Source organism: Seriola dumerili, unplaced genomic scaffold (genome assembly GCF_002260705.1).
Source record: "Seriola dumerili isolate Sdu_G_001 unplaced genomic scaffold, Sdu_1.0 BDQW01000167.1, whole genome shotgun sequence".
NCBI lineage: Eukaryota > Metazoa > Chordata > Actinopteri > Carangiformes > Carangidae > Seriola > Seriola dumerili.
Window position 1 is genome coordinate 1,155,999 of NW_019174422.1, and position 25,786 is coordinate 1,181,784.

The 25,786-nt window shown below is 39.8% G+C and overlaps 1 protein-coding gene across 1 annotated transcript in view; it reads right to left on the reverse strand.

Moving 5' to 3' along the window:
• Positions 1-25,786, reverse strand: part of nrxn2 (neurexin 2) — a 630,539-nt gene that overhangs the window by 292,265 nt on the left and 312,488 nt on the right. Inside the window, exons 15-16 of the mRNA XM_022752210.1 lie at positions 15,686-15,859; positions 10,041-10,160 (exon numbers count right to left, since the gene is read on the reverse strand). Coding sequence (XP_022607931.1) covers positions 10,041-10,160; positions 15,686-15,859 — 294 coding nt within the window. The remainder of the gene's footprint in view (positions 1-10,040; positions 10,161-15,685; positions 15,860-25,786) is intronic.

The window sequence follows — 25,786 nt, forward strand, 5'->3', positions numbered from 1 at the left end:
CGTATTGAAACTAAAATCAAAAGTTAAATCAGTGAAATTTTATGTATTTCTAATAAGTTGTAACCGTCCCCAGGGTCAAAGTCATTTGAAACATCTGAATTCTTCCATTCAAATAAATATTGTGAATGATATGTCATATATAATCATATTTAAATAGTATGGGTAATTAGAAGATGGATGTATGTTTAATATATAAATGTTTGGTTGGTCTAGTCCAAATAGTCTGAGTAAGTGAGCAAAATGCAAAAAGTGTTGCAATCGTCCACAGTCTTAACTTCTATCTAACACAAGTTGCACTTATTTTACTGACAGTACATAATATAACAATATAATGATCACTATTCATTCCACAGACAGGACATTAGTGACTTATACTGCCTGATATGTCTGCATGGCTCTTAGAGCAATTGTAGAGATGATAAATCTTGTGCTCTTGTATCTGTAACATAGTAGACATTGGTGAACTACAACATGTAGAATTTTGCATTTTGGTAGAGTTAAAAGAGAGAGGAAAAAAAAGAAGTAAAATTATTTTAATAGACGAACCTATCCACCCCTGCTAACCATGAGTCCGAAAAATGGCTGGAAACTGATTTAAAATGAGACGGCATAAGGCCTTTTAGCACCTGTCGGTGAATGCCATCTGTGTCATGCTAATACTGAACAGTGTGGTAGCATTCAAAATACATCACAGATACACACGTCACAAGCAAAGTACATCTCTCCGAGTCATGTTTCCGGGAGTCAGATTGCAGGTGTGTATGGTATTTGGGAGTGTATTTGCACCACTGAATTCAATCAGGTCCAAAATATTGACACAAGTCAGATGTGCGACGCTGCTATTTACAGAGCACCAACAAAGGAATTGACTAACATGAAATGTGTGAACCGTGTGCATGTGAGAAATAATTGCTTTCCCCTGTTTTTTAACCTTTTTTTTTAATGTTTTGATTCTCTTTCCCGAGTCCACAGACACACATATTCCTCCCGCCTCTCTTGATTTTATCCCAGCATATACAGCGATAGGCTTTTGATAATGTTTGCAAGTGGCTACAGTGGTCTCGAAGCAATTACAAAGCCTCATTAATTGTCCTTTAATGCACATTGTGGTTAAAAAGCTCCTCAGATCTTTAATTAAAACCAAGCAAGGAGTGGAAAATTGGTTCTAAACAAAAGCTCATGCAGACCAAACGAAAGCGCCTTTTTGTATTTTTTTTTTTTTTTCTGAAAAAGAACAGACAGATGTCTGGCTTACCTGCCAAATCTACCAGGCTCACAGACAAACAGAGTCTTTGGGGAAAAGAGATGAAGAACAGAATGTTCACTGAAAACAGAAGTTAAAGTATGCTACCTTTTCAAAATATGAGTTTGAAATAGCTGCACTAAATCATGTAAATTACACTTAGTTATTATTGTTACTGTGGGTGAGAATGTCTCACCTTGTTTTACTACCTACTTCCCACTGTAAGTCTTGAAAATTGACACATTCATAGAAAATAGAAGTGTGACTACTATAGCAAAAGCACTAAGCCATATGTTGAGCCGAGCTATGACTTTCACCCACCAACACAGCATGTGGCCACCCACTCTCAGCCAATCTCCTTCAAGCTCTTGACATGGTGACTTCAAAACTCCAATGGGCTAAGCACTGCCCTCTTTGGGGGAAGCCAAAATTGCCATTGCATGCCCAAACCCTATTTCATTTCTCACTCACGCTCCGTTCTTCCCACTGCTTTCCATCCATCCTTTTATTTCACTGCTCATGCTTTCACTCGCACCGTCTGCAAATGTGAAGATAGCTGCAGCCTCCCTGCTCTCTCTCCATCTCATTTCTAGAGCACCCCACAACTGAGAAGTAGAGAGGGTGCTCGTGTGTGTGTGTGTGTGTGTGTGTGTGTGTGTGTGTGTGTGTGTGTGTGTATTTATGGGCATAAAAAAAAAGCAAGCCAAGTAATTATTCAGGATTCACACTGCGTTTCTGGCCTAATGAGGTGGCGGTTAATTGCTAGGTCCGGACAGCAGCTCTTTGGGGCCGGCTGGCAAACAGTGCGGAGAGAAGATGGAAGCCACAGAGGAGGTGGGAGGAGTGAATAACAACAATCAACAAAAATGAGAAGGGAGAGTTATAGAGAATATGAGCCAAAAAAAAAAAAAAAAAAGCTACTCAGACACCTTCTATGAGTTGGCTTTTATGCGTGACCATGCTTGCCTTTCTCGCAGAGGACTTCTTGGGTGAATACAGTTGATTTCCCTTATTGGATCATAGGGTTTGAGGGGAGGTTTTTTTTTTGTTTGTTTTCAGCTATGCTTACTCATTCCTCCTGAGTTCAGACTGAGTGATTTCAGCTGGTGATGAGAATCTGAGAGGTGCTAAAGCCTCCCCTTAAGACTATCCTGATCCACGCTGTGTTCAGTTCATGATGAAACCAGAGTGACCTTCATCATAACAGGTGGCCTTGCAATCAATGTTAAAGGTAAAGCAAGTGCATTACAAAAACACAGGATTCATGAGGCCATTTTGCTCGAGAGACTAGCAGCCATCTTTGCTTCTTTTTTTTTTTTCTTTTTCAGCATTTCAAGTAATGCAAGCAAATGATCACCTATAGAGTCGCTGGAGAGGATGAGAGTGAATGCACTTCAGTCATCAGGCTTCATTAAAGTTTGGTGAGGAGGGACGGCGAGGGGGACCAGGCGTGAGCAGTGCCTGCTGAAACCTATCAAGCTTATCAAGCATTAACAGTAGGCTAGCAAAAGCAAGGACTACAACACTTAGCGAGCCGCACTCCATCCTTTAGAGCTGTTGTCAGTTCACTCAGTGTTGCGGTCCTCACATAAATGAAGGACTGAGGAAACAAAGAGCTAAGATAAATGCACACTGAAAAACAGAGGTCTAATTTTCACTGATGTACCCAAACAGCCACATAATGGGGCCTCTTGAGACCAAATGTGCAACTTCTCATCCTACATTTTTTTTTGGTTGTTTGTTAATGTTATTAAAGGTTTTTAAATCTATTTTACTGCATATCATTGTCAGCTGTCTTACTTGATTTGTCCCTTTTCTTTTTAGCTCATCCGTGACCTGTGAATCACTTTGGAAACGTGCCATACAAATAAAGTTTGACAGATTGTTGATTAAGTCATTGAGGTTCTAGCTAAAGGTATAAAGTGATCGATTCAGTCCTCAACTAAAGCGGCAGTAGCATTCTCAACATGGTGGACTATTTGACCACTTGCATTCACCCACTCACTCACTCACTCACTCTCACACACACACACAAAACCACACACACAAACACAACACAACACACACACACACACACACACACACACACACACACACACACACACACACACTGATCAGGGGCAATTTGGGGTTCAGTATCTTGGCCAAAGACACTTCGACATGCAGACTGGAGGAGCCGGGAATGGAACCACAGATCTACCGCCCTACCTCCTCCACAATCGGTAGGTCAACAGTTATTGATGACATTTTTTGTTTTTTTTTTTTGGGTAAAAGATCTGAAATGTTTTTTCTCAAACACAAAACCATTCCTGGTGTACTGCTGATGTCTAACAGCGAAAAACCAAGTGTTTTGTTTCGAAGGTAAATGCACAAATGGTTTTGAAATTGCAAGACATATAGAGTATCATGCACATGTATAGAGTCCTGCTTCAGCGACTAAGCTTTTGCACTGGAAATGATACTGTCTCATTTTCTTTTCAGAGAGTGTGGGAATGGCGGTGGAGAGAAAAGACACAGAGATGAGCGACTGGGAGAGGAGGTAGATTGAAATCAGCAGTGCTGCAAACACACTGGCACTTTGTGCTCAATTAGTATGCCTGACAGCGCTGTGCACTGGCAGATGGATTCATGGTACACATGCATGTGTTGTGCTCGCCCAGAGAAAGCATAGTTAAACAAAGAATAGCACAGACACACAGCCTTCTCCTTCTCCGTTCGCTCTCCATCTTGTTTCCCCCCTCTCTCTCTCTCACACACTCACATAAACAGAGAGAACGAGGGAGAAACAAAGCCCTCGTACGGCACGCACTTACACAGCATCTCTGTCTGAGTTGGTTCCAGATGAATAAGGCAGAATACCAAGTGGCCCACTTATACGCTACGCAGAGACAAATAGACCAGTCAATCACTGCAGGCTGCTGCTGAATAACAAATGCTCGCTGGTGTGTGTGTGTGTGTGTGTGTGTGTGTGTGTGTGTGTGTGTGTGTGTGTGTGTGTGTGTGTGTGTGTGTAAGAGGAGGTCTTAAACAGCTTTCTTTTTTTTTGTATGTGTTGTTCCACAAATGCATCTGTGTGTGAACATTGAACATAGAGTGTACAGTATCTGCAACAACCTCCAGTTCCAATTGAATATGATGCGTTTTTCAGTGTTACAGCAAATAGGCCAGATGTTTCTGCTGCTAATGAGAACAGCATAGAAAAAAGGCTGTTTTAGAAAAGGTCTGCATTTGATAGAACGTACATTTGGAGAGGACTTGTGTGTAGATGTGGAAGGCAAGGTTAAGTCTGTAGCCTCCTGCTGTGTGGAGAGGATGAAGGCCAAAGAACAATTTCATTCATACCTGCTCCTTCTTCCAAGCTGTGCTCGATGCATTAGCGCCCCCCCCACCCACCTTACATCTCCAGAGTGCAGCGCAGTCAGCCCTGTCAGAGCAAACTGACCGACAGAAGGGGTCACTGAAGAGGTGCAAACAATACTCTTCAGCAAAATGGGAATGTCTCCGCTGGGACTGGAGCCTCTGAATTACTTCAGATACACAAACATACCCAGCCGCCACAAGTATAAACTGTGGCAATGCTCACCAGCTGTGAGCGGTGTGCAGCCTCCCTTTAATCCGTGAGTGAAATGCAACAGTGTTAACCCCTGTGTTATGGTGATCACTTCCAATATAAACCCACTGCCAATCAGACTGCCGGGCTTCCTCAATGATGTCTGTTCTTATCTGCTGTGTCAGGTGGAGGCTCATAAATAAGCAATGCCAGTATAAAAGGAATCCTGCAGTCCAGTGTAACCTGGGGATGTGGGGGTAAAAAACAACTGGTTTAAATCCAGGAATGGCAGTGTGGGAGCTCTTAAAAATAGTTCCCTGACCAGGGGATTCAGGAGGTACAGCTCAATTTATGAAGCCAATCTTGAGTGTCCAAATTTTTACTTTATGTTATTTTCAACTGCAAATGCTAATTAAAAAAATGCTTCGATATGCTATTCATAAGGGAGGTATTCTTAACTGTTCACTGACGCCCCCCTACAGCTGTTTTAGCATGAATTAAAAAATAATACTGCTATAAGAAAAACAAACAGCTGAATTTCTGATAGTACAGGGAGAGAACAAGGAAGTGCTTTAAATATCACCTCAAAGACATCCACATCAGTGCAGCCCTGAGCATGGCCTCCCCCTCATCAACCCCATGAACCCCATGAACCCCAGAGTAGATAAGCATGGGATAATCCCATTTTAGAACCACCGTCTCATGGTGCCACATTCTATTTTGTCCCCTGCCCTTCCCTCTGGCCACAAAGATGCGTGACTTTTTAAAGGGATATTCCTCTGTACCAGCATTTAGAAAATAACATGACAATAAAACTCTGACTACTGGAACTAATGACTCATCCTCTTATGCAACTCAGCAACTCTGGGGTTAAATCACTTTTAATTTTTTTTTTTTTTTTTTTTTAAGTTGAAAAATGAAATGTGCAGCTTTGATAACGTTTTCCTGTAGCTGTGGTCAGGAACTTCACCTCCATCATATCTCAGGGAGCAAACATGACTGGCTGATGTCCAACAGCTAATACAAATTCCAATAGAGACAAATGACTTCAGTTTATCTGGTATGAAACATCGATGATGAAAAATGCTGCACAATGGAACCTTTTCTGTGTGTGTGTGTGTGTGTGTGTGTGTGTGTGTGTGTGTGTGTGTGTGTAATATCTCCTCCATTCAAGCGTGAATCTGCTTTCATAAATAATAACTGTAGTGTCAATAATTTTGACAACCTTTCCACCCAGAGTGAAACAAATGACTCTAGGCTTAAACTGAGGAAATTAGACTTAAGCTTTTTTCTATTGAATGATGTTCACCATGTGAAACTGAAGACTCCTGGAATGTCATCACGGCTGCATTTACCTGTAGGTATTACAGTTTCTTTAGAGCAGTGTAGTCTACACACATGTACACACATATAACTACTATACACCCAAGACCCCCTCCCCGCCTACCTCTATTCATGCCCACCAAGGACAGACTTCAACAAACAGCAGTGTGAATACTGTTGGGAGAATAATTGTGCTAATTTTTTATTCCCCACAGAAAAATGAAATGGTTCAGGTTGAATGGTTTTGCTTTGAAGGTGAAATTAAAATAATTTCCACATCTTCTTTGTCCGAATGAAAGGGGAAGCACATGAATGTATGTGTGAGGGAGTATAAACAGTACAACTCCTGTGTGCCTGGAAGGTTACATAAAAGGCGTGCGTGTGCTGTATGTATGCACTTGGACTGTATCTCTCACAGCATGGCTGCTGAGTGACAGATATAAAGAGTGTGATCACATAGCAAGCCAGTTTCCATGATTCACTTTAGTGGTTCCTATTTCTTTTTTTTTTTTTTGGGTGACAGGCGTCCACACCCTTTATAAAAGTACAAAGAGATAACACCTGTTTATGCAGACACAGTCCAGTAGGATCTGAGCTTTATGATTAATGTGGCTACAAAAAGAAAAAAAAAAAAAAAACTCTTAAAGCCTTTCAAAGCTTTCTGTTTCAGATATGCAGAAGACAAATCAAGGGCACATGACAGGAAACAGGAGAAAGCTCTTTCACTCCGGTAAACAGGAGAGTGTAACCCTGTCAATAGGGCTGTGAGTGAAAACTTTAAGGCCTCTGTGTCCATAGCAAAAGCAAAAAAAAGAAAAGAAAAGATGACGCAAGATCTCCAGACAGGAGCATCAGTTTCACAACAAATTAAAAACGCTAGCTGATGTAATAAGTCCTACCTTGGATTTCAGAGCGGGCTCAAGGAAAACTCCCTGAAGGCTGACAGTTTCTGATAAATGTTGATTCATTAAAAAAAAAAAAAAAAGGCTCAAGGATAGAAGGCTGCCTTGTATGGCGAGAAGTAAGGAAGCAGAAAGAGAAGAAAGGGAGGACGATGACGAGAAGGAGCCAAAGGTTCAACTCGGAGAGGGCTCTCAAGGTCGAGAGATGAAACGCGTCTTTCAGCGTTTCAAGCTGGCGGAAATGAAGCCAAAATGGCAAGTCGGAAGAAGTGCAGCTGCTGTGAAGGAAGGAAGGAACACGCTGCAATAGAAACCAGCTCCAGCAAAGCATGCACACTGTGAAAGAGGCTGACACACTGTTGTATAACACATTTTGGAAAAATACTACATTAGTTAGACAATGTCGGGAAATATTTATTTTTTCAGCTGTTTAACTGTTTTTTCATCAAGTCAAATTTGCACAGAAATTGTGAATGAGTTTCGCCTGTGCTGTCTTATTTTGAAATCGGTTAGAAAAAAAGTCAGAGGTGCTGGGTATCCTCTCAGATCTTATAGATGTGTGACACTGTAGTATGGCAGCCCCTCACCAAGAAAACATTGCATAAGTTGCAACATGCAGAAGAGCAAGGAAGAGCGGACTTCAACTAGCAGCCCATTAAAACCATAATACTAGTACTGTGTTCAGAAACAAAACAGATAACAAGCCGGTGTCAGTGTTGATACTCTCATATGTCTGAGATTTTCATGGAGTTTGAAATCATTTGGAACTGACTGTGCCTGTAGAGCAAGCTGACAGTTGTTGTAGTTCTTTTTTTTTTTTGTCTGCAGTTGTGCATTACATTTGATCAGGCTGCTGGTGCAGTCCTTTCCTCCACTCTACACACTCATACGAACCAGACACACGTCTCCTACGGTGCACTTCCTGGTGCCACACACTTATACCTGTCAACCTTGAAACCAGCACGGTAAAAACCACAAACGCTCCCCATAGGCAAAAGAAAAGAAAAAAAAAAAAAAGAATCCGCTGCAGAATCAGCACCCCTCCACTCTCCTCTCTTCATCTCCATTTTCTCTCCTCTATCAAGGAGCAAGGGATCTCTCGGCTTATCTTGGCAAGGGCTGTCATGCCGACAGAGCAATTATTATCGCCTTCTCCTTGCTTAAGTCTTCCAAGAGCCAAAGGAACACCTTGCTAATCAGCCACTTACTGTCATGCCCAGTGATATTCTGTCTAGCTAACATGGCAACCAACGTTACAACGGCAGCAGCGCACAACAATCAGAGATAAACTCCATCACAAATGAAACATAGGGTGATTTAGTTAAAAAAAAAAAAAAAAGGAGGTGAGGGTGACACAGCTTAACTCAGCGCCCACCACTTAATAAGCAAACAAAGACTTATGCAAACAAGTCTATTAGCCTGTCACCCTGCCTCTGCCCCTGTTTAAATCAAGCCTGTGAGGAGTGCTGAATGCTAATTGTACACATGTTCTGTCTTACCAAGCTGCGCGCACAATCTTTAAACGCTGCAAAAAAATTAATCTAGCAAATCTTTTGTCATCAGGATTATTTCTCTATTTATGAAGTTGCGTCCAAAATTCAGTAAGCCATATGGTAAAGACGCAGCTAAGCAAAATATATGCAAAAAGGTACACTCGAGCTTCAAACGCTAGCCATAATCATTACAATAAATGCATGAATGCATACTGTCAACCTATGGAAGAAGCACTTAAAACCAATAAAACAAACAATACCCTTGTAATAAATCTATTTCGCCCTCTGTCCGTAGCTTCCTGCCAGCCACCCAGCAGGTGACCACATGGCAGGCATGCGGGATTTGAATCACCGTTTCCCCTCACAGCATGCGTTAGCAGAGCCTCGGGAGCCAAGGAGCCAATCTCAAGGCAAACTCTGAGTTGTACAATCTGAGGTGTTACTATGAGTAATGCGTGAGTAATAGGAGCATTAGAGGAGGGAAGTGGATGTGAGTGCAGTCTGTGATTTTGATATTCAACGTTAGCAGTGATATGTCATGTAGTTCTATAATTAATGGACAAAAGTGTTTAAGAGATGAGAGGGAAGATCTGCAAGGCTTTAATGTGCTGCTGTTGAAGGCGAGATATTTATGTATGTAAAAATGCAACTGTCTTATCAGCTTCAATGACAAATTAAGGCTGTAAAAGAGAAGCACATCCCATTTTCACTAATTGAGAGCCTGAAGATTCACACAAACGGTTTCCTAAAGAGCTGTAAATGAGTACTTCACTGGGAGAAAGCTGGAAGCACCAATGATGGCTGCCCAACCAACTTGATTAAGGGGAGATTTTGTTGACTGAAATTACTTGAACTAATTGATTGATGTAATCTGACTATAAATGGAGGAATCTCTGTCTATCCTTCTCCCTGACTTTCAATTTTCTCAACAACCACTCATCCGACTTCATCAACTTTGTGTGTGTGTTGCTGAGGACCCAAGGAAGTGCGGTGTTGACTGTCATAGTTTTTTTTTGGATAAGTGGTTCTCAAGAAACATAAAAAGGGAAACATTACATGAAAGTAGGTTAGGGCCAGGATGATGTATCCACGCAACCACCACCGATTGCGACAATGGTGCATTGCAAAGGCAGAATTACACTACGAGAATTTACAGCACGAAGCGGGATTGTATTTACTCAGCTATTCATACGCAATAGCTTTTAGCATTGAGCACATGGATTCAGAACCTACAAATTTACATGTGTATTTTTTCCCCTCCAGGGGACCTCTGTACCTCTGTACATTTGGTATGTTTCTGTTTAAAGACTTGCAATGTCAAGTGTGAAGTTGTTTGTATGATGCTCTCAAGAAAGCTGCAAGCTGGGTTGACGCAGGCCAAACAATCAGCCCTTTCCGACATATGTTCGGAGATGGAACACATGTCTCTCACTGCCTGACCTGTGTATGGCTTTCCACCTACAAATACCATTCACTCCAGCCGTACACACTTAAAACACAGCAGTCACTGTTAAAAACTTTTCACTTACGGTCATTGCAGAATGAGCCACCATAGGACGTCATGGTGCAGTCGCAGGTGAAGCCCTCCCACTGCTGGAGACACACCCCCTGATGGTAGCAGGACTCCTCCGTACAGGTGGTACTGGGTCCTGGGGGGATGACCAGAGAAACAGTTCATAGTTAAGTTTTCCAACCAAACATATGGAAAATTCATGTGGATTCATAGCATTTTCAGAACCCAGAAAGAAAACCCTTCAGCTCTGCTGCTTCCCTGGGCAATGACAGCTCAGGTTACAGCTCTATTTAGTCTGGGGAAGGAGCCTAAACCGGTCTGACTTCATGCAAACTGGCTGCACAGACATTTGTCATTGTGATAGGGTCCAGCAAAGGAAAATCTACCCTGCGTCAGCAACTTGTGCCACCTTGTATTGCATTAGTATTAAGCAATATGACAACACAGCATGATTAACATAGTATTATGTTTGTTTATAAACATGAAGAAGATGAAATTTCATTATTGGGAGCGTCTGTTGACTGAAGTGTGACACCTACTGGTAAAATAAGGTCTTCCAGCCCGGTGCGGTGTTTGGCTTAATATCAGTACCTGTATAATTATTTCATATCAAAAAACTTTTACTCCGGCCCAACCCTACTACTACTAGCACTGTCAATCCCACTGAGCATCAACACCTTCAGCAGCTTTCAGCTCATTGTGATAGTGAACAGTTGTTGCTGAAAACAGTTGAGCGTTAGTGACATAGTCTTATACGTAGGAGTTGGTGAGCCAAACCAGGGCGAAAAAATACATTTTAAAAACGATTTATATTGAGACTCCCATGCAAGTCCCATGTTGCTCTGTATCTGTCGAATGTGTAAGTAAGCAACTGTTATCCATATGAACCTCATAAGCTGATATATAGTAAAGTTAACTATTAAATGTTCTATCCTCCATGTTGTCAAAGTATTGTTTACTAGTGTGAAAAGCATAAAATAAAACATAAACCTCACATAGGGGTGGAACAGTTCAAAAAATCCACGGTTCGGTTCGTATGTTGTTGTTTTTTTCTATTTTTTTTTTTTGAACACTCCAGAAATACCATACATCAGCATAAGATATATAGCCTAATAATCTACCATTTACAGTTTTAAAAAAAATCTGTTATTCTCAAGGACATGTCATGTAGACATGCAAAAACTGAAAGAATGAGGCAGTTTGATACAAGGCACATCATTGTGACAGTCTTAGGTTAAAGCTAGGTGAGATTTTGGTACAACAAAAAGGGGGCGGGTCTGCAAAAAAGAGCTTTTCTTCTCCCACTCCAAAGTAATGTAATTGGCAGTCACAGTTAGGAAACTTTAGCGGCCCTGGAGGTCCATCCATCAGTAGTAAGAGCTACGTAGGCTGTGTCAGACAACTCTTTGACAATTCCTCGTTGTGTCTCTTCATAAAGTTCAGAAATTACCATGTTGTTGATGTGTCGGCAGGAGGGGATACCTGACTCTCAACTCCTTGCGCTGTCAATTAACACATTGGAGTGATGTCTCCGTAGGTGAGCAAGCATATTGGACGTGTTGCCGCTAGCATGAGCAAAATTTCACTGGGTTACTGGCGCAAGGCTTTTTGGAGCATGCCCTGAACCAAACAATACACACGTGCCCCGAACCGAGACAAGCGAACCGAACAGGACGGATTTTTTTCATGGACCGTTCCATCCCTAATATCTAATACTTGTGTTAAAAAACCCAGTGACTGGAACCAAAAGCAGCGACAGCTCATCCATGAAAGACTGAAAGTGATTTGATTAATGTTGCTTAGAAATGTATTCAGATTAAATCTGACGTTAATTCAAGGTTGAAACCTGGTGTAATCGGCGGACTAGGGGCTCATTTGCATTGGAAATTAGTGTTGGTGGTGGTAGGTGCAGTTTAGCTTCTCTATATATTTGTGTGTGTGTGTGTGTGTGTCTGGGTGGGGGGGGTGGGGGGTTTGTCCTGTTGTTCCCTCCCACGGTCATGGATGGCTGAAGTCATTTAAATTGCCAATTAGAAACTCCACCGTTGTGATTTCTCTGTGGAACTCCAGCCACTTACTCAGATAGGTGCTGTGACAGGCTGCCTAGAAAACTCAAATTTTCTCCACATTATACATACTACTGACCCAACGGGCATTGTCACATGGTATGGAAAATAATTAATCTAGTCTTTGCCTTTGTTGACTCTGTATTATTAGAAGCCAATAAGGCTTGTGGAAAAGAAAGTAGACAAGATGATCATTAGGTTTCCTTCCAACAAAACCTGACTTCAAGTGATTGTTCTCAAAATTACATAGAAAAAGCTGAAGATTAGGATGCAGATCAAGTCTTAGGCAAGAGAGTACTTCTGGAAGGAAGTACGTGAGGTGGCTGTTGTGTTGCTGGTGGGGATTCTTGTAAAAATCTCAATCAAACACAAACATTTCCAAAGAACCATGGTTCAGTGCCAGACTAATTTGTTTCTGCATAGATAAACAGACATCTCATTGTGTCATTTACAAATGACCCAATTAAACCCCCACCCTTAAACCAGCAGAAAATACATAATGGAAAAATTAAAAAAAAAACAAAACAAAACAAAAAAAAACAATAAACAATACATGAGAGCTTTTAACTCTGCTCCAAAATGTCCACTAAAATTGAATGTTATTTCTTTTTATCAGCTTGTTCTGTTAGTTGCTCCTAACCACCTTATTGCCCCATTAATTACATTCTAATAAAGGGTTCCCTTGAGGAGCTTATCAAGCACATTGTCATAATTAATAACCAAGTCATGTAATCACTTTCTCACTCTTCCCTTCAACTACCGATTGACCAAACATTACCTCTCTATGGCTGCCTGAGAACCTGTTATTAGATGCCTTGGGTTTGTTGGAGCATAAACCTCCATCTGCCATGTTTGCTCCAAATGTTGAGGAAAATCCTGAACAATAAAGGCAGTAAGGCTATAATCACTGTAAAAAGCCAGAGTGAACACACACATCTCCACTCCCTGGCTGCTGTCACCTGCCTCTACAACTAACAGCTGGGTAACAACTGGAACATCTGCTCACATATTGGTGGTGTAGTGTAGGCCAGAGTGCTCAAATTAAGATGGTTTGAGATTTTAAAATATGTTCAAAAGGAAGCCAGTAATTTAACCAAGACTCCTAACTTTTTTGGCATTCTAAAAGAATCTCTTAATTATTTTAAAAAATGTATTTTTATTCATCTTGGAATTATATTTAACTCTGCTACTGCTCATGCTTCCACTCCCACAATGTCGAATGCTACATTATTTTATTTAGTTTGTTGCAGTGCATTTTTTCCCTGCAGCTCTCTCAGTCTCGGTCTCCTTCCCTTCTTGTTCTCTGTAGTTATGATCTGCTGAGTCAGTAGAGAAAACAAGAACAGGCTCAATGTTCTGGTCTTTGTTTGGCCTCGGGGTCTGGAGGGACCGGACCAGCAGCCACCTCTGACCACTCTGTATTCCCAGTCCACAAGCTAACAATGACCTCAGAGCCAAGGCAGTCAGGACGTTGGCAGTGATCCATGTGCAGGGCAGCACTACATTTTGGAAAAGTCATTTTCATTACAGAAAGTCAGAGAATGGGTCTCAACAGCTCTTGTTGGAGATCAATCAACACTAGAAACCTATCAATTACAGTTGTAATTTGAATGATTTGATGTCAGCGTTTGGCTTCTCTGCTGCATGGTAAAGAATAACATTCTGAATTAGATTTTAGTAAACGTGGATAACTAATCATGATTGTTTTTGATGTATTCCTGTAATATCAACAAGGGAATATATGGATTTGCAACAGCCACAGGTCTATGTATACTATTATTTGTCAAAAAAGGTCCACCCTTCTATATCTGCTCAATTACAAGCTCAGTTCATCTCTCTGGCACATCCAATCATTAACTAATATTAGCATCCATTTCAGGAGCCTACAGGAGTCAGTGTGATAGCTTAATGCAGTTTTAAACTGTGTTTGGAGCAAAGTAATTGTGGTGTATTACTGTAGGCAGGTAATAAGGCTGGTTGGCAGAAGTAGTAGCGTTAGGGATCGAGAAAAAAAAATGCTGGATCGGTGCCGCATCGAGTCGGCCAGTGTGGCCCTCAGGGAAATCAAGTCTGTGCTCTCCGACACTCAGTACGGCATTGAGACGTGGTGGCGGGGGGGTGAGGAGGTGGGGTGTGTGGAAGGGGAAGTGTTATGACCAAAATCCACTGTTATACTCGGGATTAACTGCTCGACACATGAGCTGTGCAGCCTGGTGGTGAACTGAGCACGGCAGACCTAAAAAACAAAACAAAACAAAAACAACAAACGCAAGACTGATGAGGCGAAAGCCAATGAGGGCGGGGTGTCACTGAGATTAGCCACACTGACAATAACATTAGAGGAGGGAGATACCTGCTCCATGTAGGTTTTATGGGTCAATAAAGAGGATGTACAGAGGACAAAGACTTAGATTGTAAAGACTGCCCAAAGCTGTGAGACTTTGGGCGGGGTTACTGGGAATTACAGCCACAGAAAAATGCACTGAGTTACTGTGGTGGTGTTTCTGTGCAGGTAGCAGTATTGTGTGTAATCAGCCTATAGAGGGGAGCAGATCCAATTTATATGCGTAAATAAAAACAGAAACAGCTATTCAACCCATACAGAAATGTAATATATGACATGTTTGTCCCTATAGCAAGAGTGATGTTGCCATATATGTGACCTATAAGGGGATATATATATATTATTATCACATACTTTCATACATACACATATATGAAGATATAAGTTTAAATACCCATAAATGTATAAGATATATTTTTACATGGTAACATCATGTAATATTGGTCTACAATATAACCATACATACATAAACATACGTATTTGTATGGGCTAGACATACAGTATATGTCAATAAATTAAATTATTCCAATTTCTAATAGGTTTCATATATTTTTTACATATATGATTTTATTTTATATGTAGTCCTATATATATTTCAAATATGGAAATTCAATATATATAAATATATTACATTTGCGTATGGGAAAGCACAGAACAACTTGCTTGCTTTCTACTTTGCTACCATCACTTGCGAATAATGTTTTTTTTACCTTTTTGAAGAACAATTAGCACAGCATATTATCAGTATCAGAAACACGTAGCAATCAAAAAATGACTTGTTTTTATCTCCTTCTCTAAATGACAGACTGAAATTAAATTGTTCAAAAAAAAAAAAAAAGCAGATTGCTACCAGACTCCTGAGTAGTTTTCCTCATAATTATCTGTCATCTTCTCAAGCTGAGCTATCCTTGATGAGAAATCATTGTAAAGTTGGCATTCTGTGTGACAAAAAGAAATATTGTCACTAATAAGAACAACGCTGGATTATACACTGGATGATAACAGAATCACTTGAAATCAATTCTATTTAATTTCCCCTGTTGATTCACAGAATAGCTAACAGCTGATGCATCATTACTTTTGAACATGAGATGAATGCCGTGAGTAAATAGGGAAATATAGCAAAAAGCACTTAAGAACAACACATATTAGGTATTAAGGAAAGTACATACAAAGTCCCTTTTTAAGCATTTTGTGAGATATGATGATAACCGTAACTGTATGTGATAGACAACTCCTATGCTCACTCACCATCGCAGCCTCGTTCCACCTGACCCACCCTGTGGAGGGCATCTGCGATCAGGTCGGGGAGTCTCCCATTCAGATCCACGGAGGCCAGACAGCCCTGGTACCCGTCCCGGGACGCAATCAGCTTGGGCAGATTGCTGTACATGTTCTTTGTCACGCCACCGATGTACAGCTCCCCTGCAAAACACATACACAGGAACGACTTCTGAGAGCTTGAAAATTTTACATTTCCTAAAGTGTAGACTTAATTCTGAACCGATACCAAATTACTAAAATGTGAAAATAATCACTTTAACTACTTTAATTTATGATTTCAGCTACATTACAAACAAACATCATACATATCAGTGTTAGAGGGGCAAAGATAAAATGAGCCAATAGTAAGATAATTAACAATGAAATTAAGATGTGAGGTTATGTAGGCAGAAAAGGAGCTTAAAAGATACAACAGTCTTTCTTTTTTTGATATAAGTAGGTAATATACTGTAAATCGAAAGGCTGGCCAGTCAATAAATATTTAAAACATGTCAAATATTCTGTAAATGGACCATTGCTGGGCAAAGTAACAAATAATGACAACCACATTTGCATCACCCAATGTGGTATCATCACCTTGGAAATGCATGGAGTCATTTGGAAACACTTCATTGTGTAAATACAATGGTTTCAGTCTTCTGTGACCGTCTATATCAATGCCATGGTAATATTTCATTTGTACAAAACTCGTATTAGTGAACTGAATTCACTCCAACTGCTTTTTATGATATTGTCAACTTTATTATTTCTGTTTTGTGACTGGCAATCTTTTACTTTGCTTTCTCCACACTGATGTTAAATGTGTGGATTACTTTACATAATGCACCATTGAAATATGATGACATAGTACTGACAAAGGAATGTCAATCAGCTTGATTGTGGGGGGAAAAGTCACATTAAAAATCCCCACACGCTCACAATTTACATCTCCTATGCATCTCCTATATACATATTACATCGGTTTCGAAAACATGTTTTCCATTTATGGTCTACTGCTACATGTGTTGGTATGCAGTCCCAGATGGCATAATCTGCCCTTTGATTATGAGACCTATACATGTGCAGTAAGTGTTAATTAACATGAAGTTTCATGTGCATAAAAGAGAAGAGTTCTGATCAACAAGGGAACAAGGCTGAGATCATATAACTTGCTGATACTGTGCAGAACACTGTACCGTCTGTGCCTGTTTTGTTTTAGCTACATGATTAATTTGCTCAATATAAAATGGTTCCCTATAGTGTTACTGTCGCTAAAGAGCAACGGAGCTAGTCACTGACCCATTTGTCTGCATACGAGTGACTCACAGATTGCACCTACACAGTGTTGTGTGTGGCTGATCCACAGTGACTGTGTGTAATACCAGAGACATGCAGCGGAGAGTAAACAGTATAGGCACCAAGAGACAGAATTGACATTTTAAAGCCAAGCAGCGTGAAAGTCGGGGGGTACGCTCGCGGGAGACGTCCCCTGACAAAATGCTTGTCATTACAAAAGGCACCAGGAACATGTTGTGACAATTACATGATTCAAAGAAGTAGCTTACAGTTGACATAAATAGATTGTGCAGCATTAAGGCTGAGGCATTGGAAATGACATTTGATGCTCATGAAGATTCATTCCATTGTCCTGCTCATATACTTTACTCTCCTCCTCTGAGAGAAGAACAGAATATAAACAAGAGCACTTCCTCATGAAGGAAGCGGACTTTGTGAATCCTCTGTGAGATGATAAGGCTGAGTTTTGGGATATCTGGGTGCTCAAGTACAATTAAGGTCTCTTTACATTACAACATAAAAGGAAATATCTATCCACTTTTAAGCCCAATTATTTTCCCTTTCTTTCTCCCTTCCTCTCTCAACCCTCTGTTCTGTAGAGTTGTGCAGAAAATGCCAAGTGAAATTATGAAAAACACAAAGGGGCCTTTGATGTAAGTGCATATGAATAAACACGGTTTGAAATGCTTCAGGCATTTCTCATCATCAAAACTCCTACTTTACGCTTTATCTTTAAGTAGGCATAAAATGAACATCCAGCAAAACCTTTCACATGGGGACGAGATGCTGCCGCAAAGATAGAACCATCAGAAAACAGAAAACCTTTCCACTATAAATATTTCTACTATGTACATACCTACACACACATATATATTTTATTTATTTATTTTTTTTTCCCAAGAGCTGAAAACCACAACTTTCAACTTTAGCGCTCTGCGAAGCAATGAGCCACGAGGTCAATTATATGTGAGCTTTGTGTAATGGAATGAGTCAATGATGTTTGCCAACTTCTCTCTGGAATTAATGAGTACTTGACACTTCATATTTCCCAACCGGGGCTCTCGGGCATTATAATCAATACAATGAATTCATTAGCTGTCTGACTGAGTGATGTCCTGGAATCGTGGCTGCAAGAGCCATTTAGCAAATATGAAATTATCGGTGTGGAGTTGATCTCAAAAGAGCAAACAGTGATTTTCTTGCAGAAGTCAACAGGATGTTTGAGGAAATCCACTGGCTGTGACTGCATAACCGGAGTAGACAAGAGAGGAGGGAGGGCTGTGTCAGATGTACTGTAAAAATTAGTTATGCAAGTTTTGTTTTCTTCCAGTGGAGTAAAGACTAGAGAAGACGAATAAATACACACTCCCACTCAGAGAGAATCACTGTGTTCAGTTTGAGTCGAGTACTTTTAATTTGAATAACAGATTTCTTTGGGTGAAGTTTTGACTTCTTTGTCCAGTTGGGCCACAGACAGTTTGTTCCACACAGCATAAATTACAGCTCGTTTTAAATGTGACATGGCTGCAGTGTTGCAAGGGGTGTTTGCTCTGGAAGTTCCATTTCCTAGCATCTCAAAGCTGTTAGCAGCCAAGTTAGCATGTGTGAAATTCACAATGTCTTTGCAAAAAAACTAATCCAAGTGGTGCTACATGCATATATTCATGCAGCTTAGTGAACCAAGACAAATCTGTATCATTTTCTTTTTTCTATTTATGCACTAGAACATTTTTATTTCACATAAAAATGAGCATAAAGCTCTTCGAGGACATTCACCATTTCTAGGTTTGTTCACAGAAAATGCTCCTCATTAAATGTATTTTTCCAACTTGGGTGCCTAATAAATAACATGCAAAAAACATGACTGTGAAACACTGACTCGTTTTTTTTTACTCTTCGGGTTATCACACAATTATCAAGTGTGTTTTGTACAACATAGACAGGAAATAATGTAATTAATGTTTACTTAGTGCTTGTTGGCTTGTTATGTTATGTGTAAAGATAGATCTATCTATCTATCTATATTGACATATTCAGTATGTTTAGCCCATACAAATATGTATGTTTATGTAGGTATGCTTATATTGCAGACATATGTTACTTAAATATACTATATCCATCCCAAAGCCTGTAAGTATATGTTGATATTGTATACATTATGGTCCAAATTTCCCAAAAAAGGAAAGACAGACATGATTAGAATGAATGAGAACTTAATAAGAAAAACATATATAAGCATATAAAATTTTTATGTGTATGTTGTTTTGATAAACTTGCATGTGTAAACTGAATATATATTGTTAACATATATACCATGTGAAAATTAAGCATTTATGTTTTTAGATGTAATTACATTTCTGTAATTAGGGGTGTCCCAATACACCAATATTGACGACAACAGTGATATTTTTAAAATTAAATATTGATATTGTGTTATGTATATGTGTAATGTATATATAATAATATCGTGATGACAGACGTTAGACCGTGTGGATATTTTGTTTATCAGTTCATCTGGTTGCCTTTTTGCTATCCATTAAGTGTAATTGTTCCTTTTGTACGCTATGTTAGAGTTATGGTTACAGAGTCTCTCTCCACCTCCCTACACTCATATTTCAGTGTAATTCATTTGCCAAAAAAAGAGAGAAAACACACAATAAACAAAGTGAAACATTAATTACACTGGTGGCATTTCCTTTTCCATACATATTGCGATAATATCATGAATTCTTTTGGCCATGACCATGACAGCCCAAGCCACAAGATACTTTCTTGCCATTCATACAACTAGATCTATGTTTAAGGCTTAAGGTCTTTGGGACTGTTCCAAAGGGGGCAGGTTAGAATGATGAGTAACCATTTTCCCCCCAGCAAGAAACCATGTCCTGCTCTGGCTCCGCTGCCCCAGCAGTGATGAATGCCTGTGCTGCTGAAGAGCTCAGTGCAACCCACAAGACGGGACCAATTACAGCCTCCCAGACATCGCCAGAGACCACTACCTCCACATCTCTACAGTTACCATAATGACCTCTCAGGGGCCAATGGGGAGGAGTTGGGATGCGATGATACGGGGCCCTGGAGAACCTCTGACAGCACAATCTGGATGAGCACACTGACTTAACATTTACACTGGACAATGCAGCTTTTCAGAGGGTTTTAAAGTGAAATATAGATTTCTGTGATGATGGTTTCATTTGTCTTCCAGTGTGTGAAAACCTCATAAATCCATTTCTGCTGATACAAAAATTTGATCCGTGACTTATCACAGAGATGGGTCTTGACCTTAAGACCCATGACAGCCATTCACAATTTGTTATTTGATTTCTAGCAAACAGGAGCACTGACTGAAAAGTATTAGTCATTTTCTTGATACCTTACAAGTTTACTCCCTTGGAGGTATGTTGGCTGCCCCAGACAAGCGAAAAACCTCACAGCTCCAATTCAACTGTTTTCATTATCTTTGAGTTATCTGCAATGGGAATGAATTCCATGTATGTGAGACCCCTGAAACCCATCTTAACATCCAAAGTGTTTGATGTATGAAGCGCTTCAGCTTCTTTCAGAAAATAATGGATTTTTTTTGTGGAAAAGTTTACTTTTTTAGACAGTGCTAAGCTATTCATTACCAGTACACCTTGTCAACTCAAAATAAGACCTGTATTTCATACTTGCCTGTAATTGGCTCCCAAGTGAAGTGATGGTATTGCAGTCTTTGCCCATTTCTAGCAATACTTTATTATACATTATTTATGTCCATCATTAAGAGAGGTATGATGATGACAATAGGCCACAGACGCACAATGCCATGTCTCATCTCTAAACAATACCCCCTTTTGCCAATTCCCTGGCGTACACAAAGCTGACCATTAACTTTCATTAAATGCTCTATTAAGAACGTCTGCCTCCCTCTCGACTCCTCACTCTCTCCGCCTCTCTTGCTTGTGTTGCTTCGCTCTCATGCTGCCTTTTAATTGACAAAGATTGAATGTTTCCTGATGAGGGATGCAAAACTAGAGACCATCTTGTGATGGGATCAGGCCAGCCGCCACACCCGACGACAAGCTGACGTTCAGACCCATGAGTACTCAATAGTATTCATTCATTCAATACAATATCAGCCCCTCTGTCGTAGCTGGTAAACCCATTCAAACTCACATATGAAGTCTGCTGTGAGCTGTGCAAATGAATGACTGTTCGGCAGAGGCGGTGTGTGTTATATAGGCAGGGATGGGACAATGGCAGCCAGCAGAAAGATGCAGAGAATCTGTGATTGCTAATTACAGAGGCGCTCCGCAAAGACGCCACAACAAGACAATTGGTGTGAAGAATAAATGTTGGTGCTGCTTGTGCGTTAATTGCTGATGCTAAATTATAAACAGTGTAATTATGTTGTGTGTTGTGTCTCTAATGTGTGTGACTCTGAAAACAAGTGGTATAGCAAGATATGTTTTGTATTCTGCAAGGATAAAAGACTCAAGGCGACTAAAGCTGTAATTATTTGATACTGTAGTGACAGGTTTTCACTAACAGGTGCATGCTCGCTCGCAGTTCTATTGTAAGCACAGGTACTAATATGCTTTCAAAGTCTTTCTCCCTCCCTCTCTATAACTCTAAGTGTAGGGAGCTAAGTGAGGGAGTAATTGGAAACAATGAGCTAAAACGCAACGTTAGATGTCTGCAATGAAATAAAATTGACTTTCTGTAGGTTTAATTTGGATGCTGTCACCACAATTACGAATCACAATTCGAGCAACGAGTCATCAATCTTCAAGTTGAATGTTCTCACACAATTACTACTTTAAGCAGTGATGTTTCATTGTGTTCATCATGCACTAATTACTGTTTTTGCATTGCAGCGTGTGGAGTGACAGTCATTACATGCCCAAAATGAATCACTGCAATTCCGTGTTTCGAATGCACATCCCCATCTTAACATTTGGGTTTTTACTTTGCTACTGATTAGCCATCAGTTCATTATTGTTTGTTGCGCGGCAAACTATCTAATCTATCTAGCCTTAAACACTTCAACAGCAAAGATAAGATTCCTGCCACTAACTGTTCATAAACAACAATCGAGTACTGAGCATTTACAGTTTGATTCAAAACACTTTATCACTGGATACCAAAGCAATAGGAAATAATTTCAGGGGCTGGTTGCACAAAACACCTTAAGTTTCTACTTAAGCATGAAACTTAAGGTTTAATTTCTCCTAAGCTAAGGGAGTTACGGGTGTTGCATGGAAAGTCTTAAAAAGGTTTCCCTAGTTAAGGAAAAGATGTAAGGCATTTGCAGCAGTGAAAGAGGTTTTACAACTACTGTGTCCATGGAGACCAATTTACTGCATTTGGCACTTGTGATACCTGTTATCACTTTTGGGAAGCCGGTAACATTAAAGATGTGTGCTGCTATTTCAGCCTCATTATCGCCATAAACTCTGTCATGTTGCAATTAAGATAAAGTCAGAGGTACCGTTAGTGTTTTTCCTTACTTTGGTCGCTAAGGTCTTCTGTGCAACGGTTTTACTGACTTTAAGTGATTCCTTAAGTATAAGACTAAGAGCTGTTTGCTAGATTGTTTATATGTATGTGGACATCTAAAATATAGCAGTTCAACAACTCTTGTTGCAAGGTAGCGTGCAGGGTATATTAAAGGTACAACACTTTGTCTAGTTGCATTATACCAGTATTACATTCTCTTTGTATGGAACCCAGTAAATTGCAGAAAAATGGAAAAAAGAATTTGTAGGGGTCCATGGCCATAATGCATTCAATGACCGAATATTATTTTAATTAATATTAATATCATGGCCAGATATCGCTGGTATTTACACACTGTCATCATCACTGTCATGCTTGCTTTTATGTCATGTATTGCACAGTTTATGTACTCTTCAACAGCAGCATTATTATTTGATTTGTTCATCTCCATCACTTCCCTGGTGTCTCAGCTGTCGCACATGGAGTTAATAAACCCAGAGATGCCAAGCTTTACAGCACATCTAAAGTCTCTTAGCTGCTCTATAATAATTTATGGCACAGCTTGATATATTAAAATTATATTATATTAAGCTGCAACTAACCCATCATTTCCCTCTAGTGATATGTATCTATAGCAGAGAAAAAATAAATACAAGAATTAATTATTTCTAAAAGAAAAATTGAGGATAAAGCATGCAACTGCCACCATGATGCTTCATTGACCCAAACACAATCAGTTGGTGTGTGGGTCCTTGAGAGAGCTCCTAATATGTGCCCGCGCTCCTTGGTGGCACTTTCTGAAAGATTGTATAGTGACACAGACAGGCATCATTACACATTTTCATGCTTCCATTCTCCCTCTATGAAATGTCACTCCGTATTCAGTGTCCTTTCGCTTTGCCTTGGCTGCGCTCTCTGCTCTCAACTGCACTTCAGTTTTTCTCACTTTGCTCAGTCGCTATCTTTGACTCTCCATTTTCCCAATGTTTGTCTTAATCTCCCTGCCTTTTCGGATTCCAGTCTCACAGCATCTTCTGCGTTTTTTTTTATTTTATTTATTTTTTTTATCTCCTACCCCTCTCTCTTTGCTTTACTTGACTCTACCCTAGCCTCAACTGACTGCAGAGGTCAGTTGTTCAGACTTACTATCTGACTGTTTTGCTGAACTACTTTTCACTGCTTTTTGCTGAATTGATGATGTCTTCAGTCTGGAGGTGGTCCAAAAAGTTGAATTTGTGACTGACTGTAGGCTCACTGAAATTCTGTTGAAAATATTATACATAAGTCAGCTTGATCTCAGTGAAGAGATTACCTCTGTGAATCAGACAGTGTGGCTGCTGTCACAGTGTCATAGCAGTTATTCTGTTATTCACTCTCTATAGAATAGCTCTGCAATTCCACTCCTATCTGTCTCTGCTGTTTAACTTGAGAGGAGACACAAATTAAATATCTATAAATTATGTAAAAATAACGTTCAGGTTTTAAGGTGGATTTTCCCTTTGATTTTGCCTAAAAGATGTCTCTCGAGTCTCTTTTAAGCACAGTCTTTCTGAGATAGGGACCTGTGTGTGTGTGTGTGTGTGTGTGTGTGTGTGTGTGTGTGTGTGTAAAAAGAAAACAAATGCAACTATGACAATATCCCATTCATCAGGGAGTATTTTTACTAGTCGGGCCCCTGCCAGGGGAGTATAGGCCAGCCAATGATTTTTCCTTTAGTCTTTTGTGTAATTTTGAAAATCAAAAAAGAACAAGTGGAGGGACAATTTAAAAGATCATATCATCGAAAAAGCTCTTACTTGATAATTGTTTTATTACTCTGTTTTTGCAGCTATTACCTTTTTTCTCAAAAAACATGTTTTGTACATTACTACTACAAATTGCACCACCTGTATTTTTCCTTTTGAAATGGCCCACTTATTCTCCTGTCACAAATGAGGCCCTCTACATTTTACCTGGCAGTTATTTAAGACAAGGTTTCTGCCTGGAGAGAAGTTATAAAACATATCATTATGAAAGCAGACAGGATTTAACTGTCATTCTCTTTTCTGGCCTTTTGTTTGCATGGAGAAGAATTTAGTGTAAGAACTTCACTGGTTTCCTTTCCTCACATATGCACACAAAATGCTTTGCACTATGCAGCTGCTTTATGTTAAATTGTTATCATTATGAACTGAACAAACTGTCTGGTAATCCAGCAGCTAGTCACATGTTAATGCTGTAAATGTAATGCCTTTGCAGTTGCTACATACATAACCTCATAACATCTGAAACATCATATAACAATATGGTCACAACAAGTGAACATGCTAGTCAATAAAGCTTTTTAAAAAATAAATAATATACTCATATTAGTGCTGCAACCAATAGTTGTTTTTGTTGTTGATTATTCTATTGATTACTTTTTCAATTAACTGGTTGTTTCTTTGGCAGTTTTGCTAGATAAGTGACTTACAACATCAATTAATTTCTAATTAAAATTGTTGCCGGGTAATTTTTCAGGCAATTGACTATTCAAGTAAGGGGCTTACCATTACATGACCCTGTAATTTATTTCAGTTTTATACATTTTCATTGCTTTTTTATTTATGTGAGTTATTTGACAAGTTCAGTCTGAATATAAACTGTGCGCACATTCAAGTGTGTGCAGACACAGACACACAAATACACTCAGAACAAGTGCTGTCTCTATCTCAGCTGCACCTCTGGTGAAGACGCTGACTTTTGATTAAAGGGAGAGAAGAGGCGGGAGATGGAAGAAGGAGGGGTGGGAAAATGGCCAAAGCTCTGAGTAATGCCATAGTAAATTGTAACGTAAGACAGGTCAGTGGGAGAAAAAAAAGCTAAAACACACTGCTCTATTGCAGCACTCAAGCTACCTAGCCCATCATTTATTAAGAGAGCACTAACTGAGTGGAAAAATATAGGGGGGCAGAGAAGGACACAGGAGGGTTATGAATAAAAAGGAAAAGAAAAGAATGTGGAAGGGAAGGTGATGCTTTTATAGGACTGTGTGAAGGACTTGCAGTTACCTGCAGTATTCAGACCCCTTCACTTTTTACACACTTAATTGTGTTTTCTGCCCATCAATCTACACTCACCCATAATGAAAAGGAAACATGAAAACATGTCTTTAGAGATTAATAAAAAAAAATTAATACAAAAGGTCAGGTCAATCCACCTAACCACAATTTGAATCTTACTTTAATGGAGGTTTACTTAATTTTCCTAGTGCCTACAACTTCCACTGTGGCAAACTGACTTGACTGGACATTATTTAGAATGATACACACCTGTGTATATGAGGTCCCACAATTC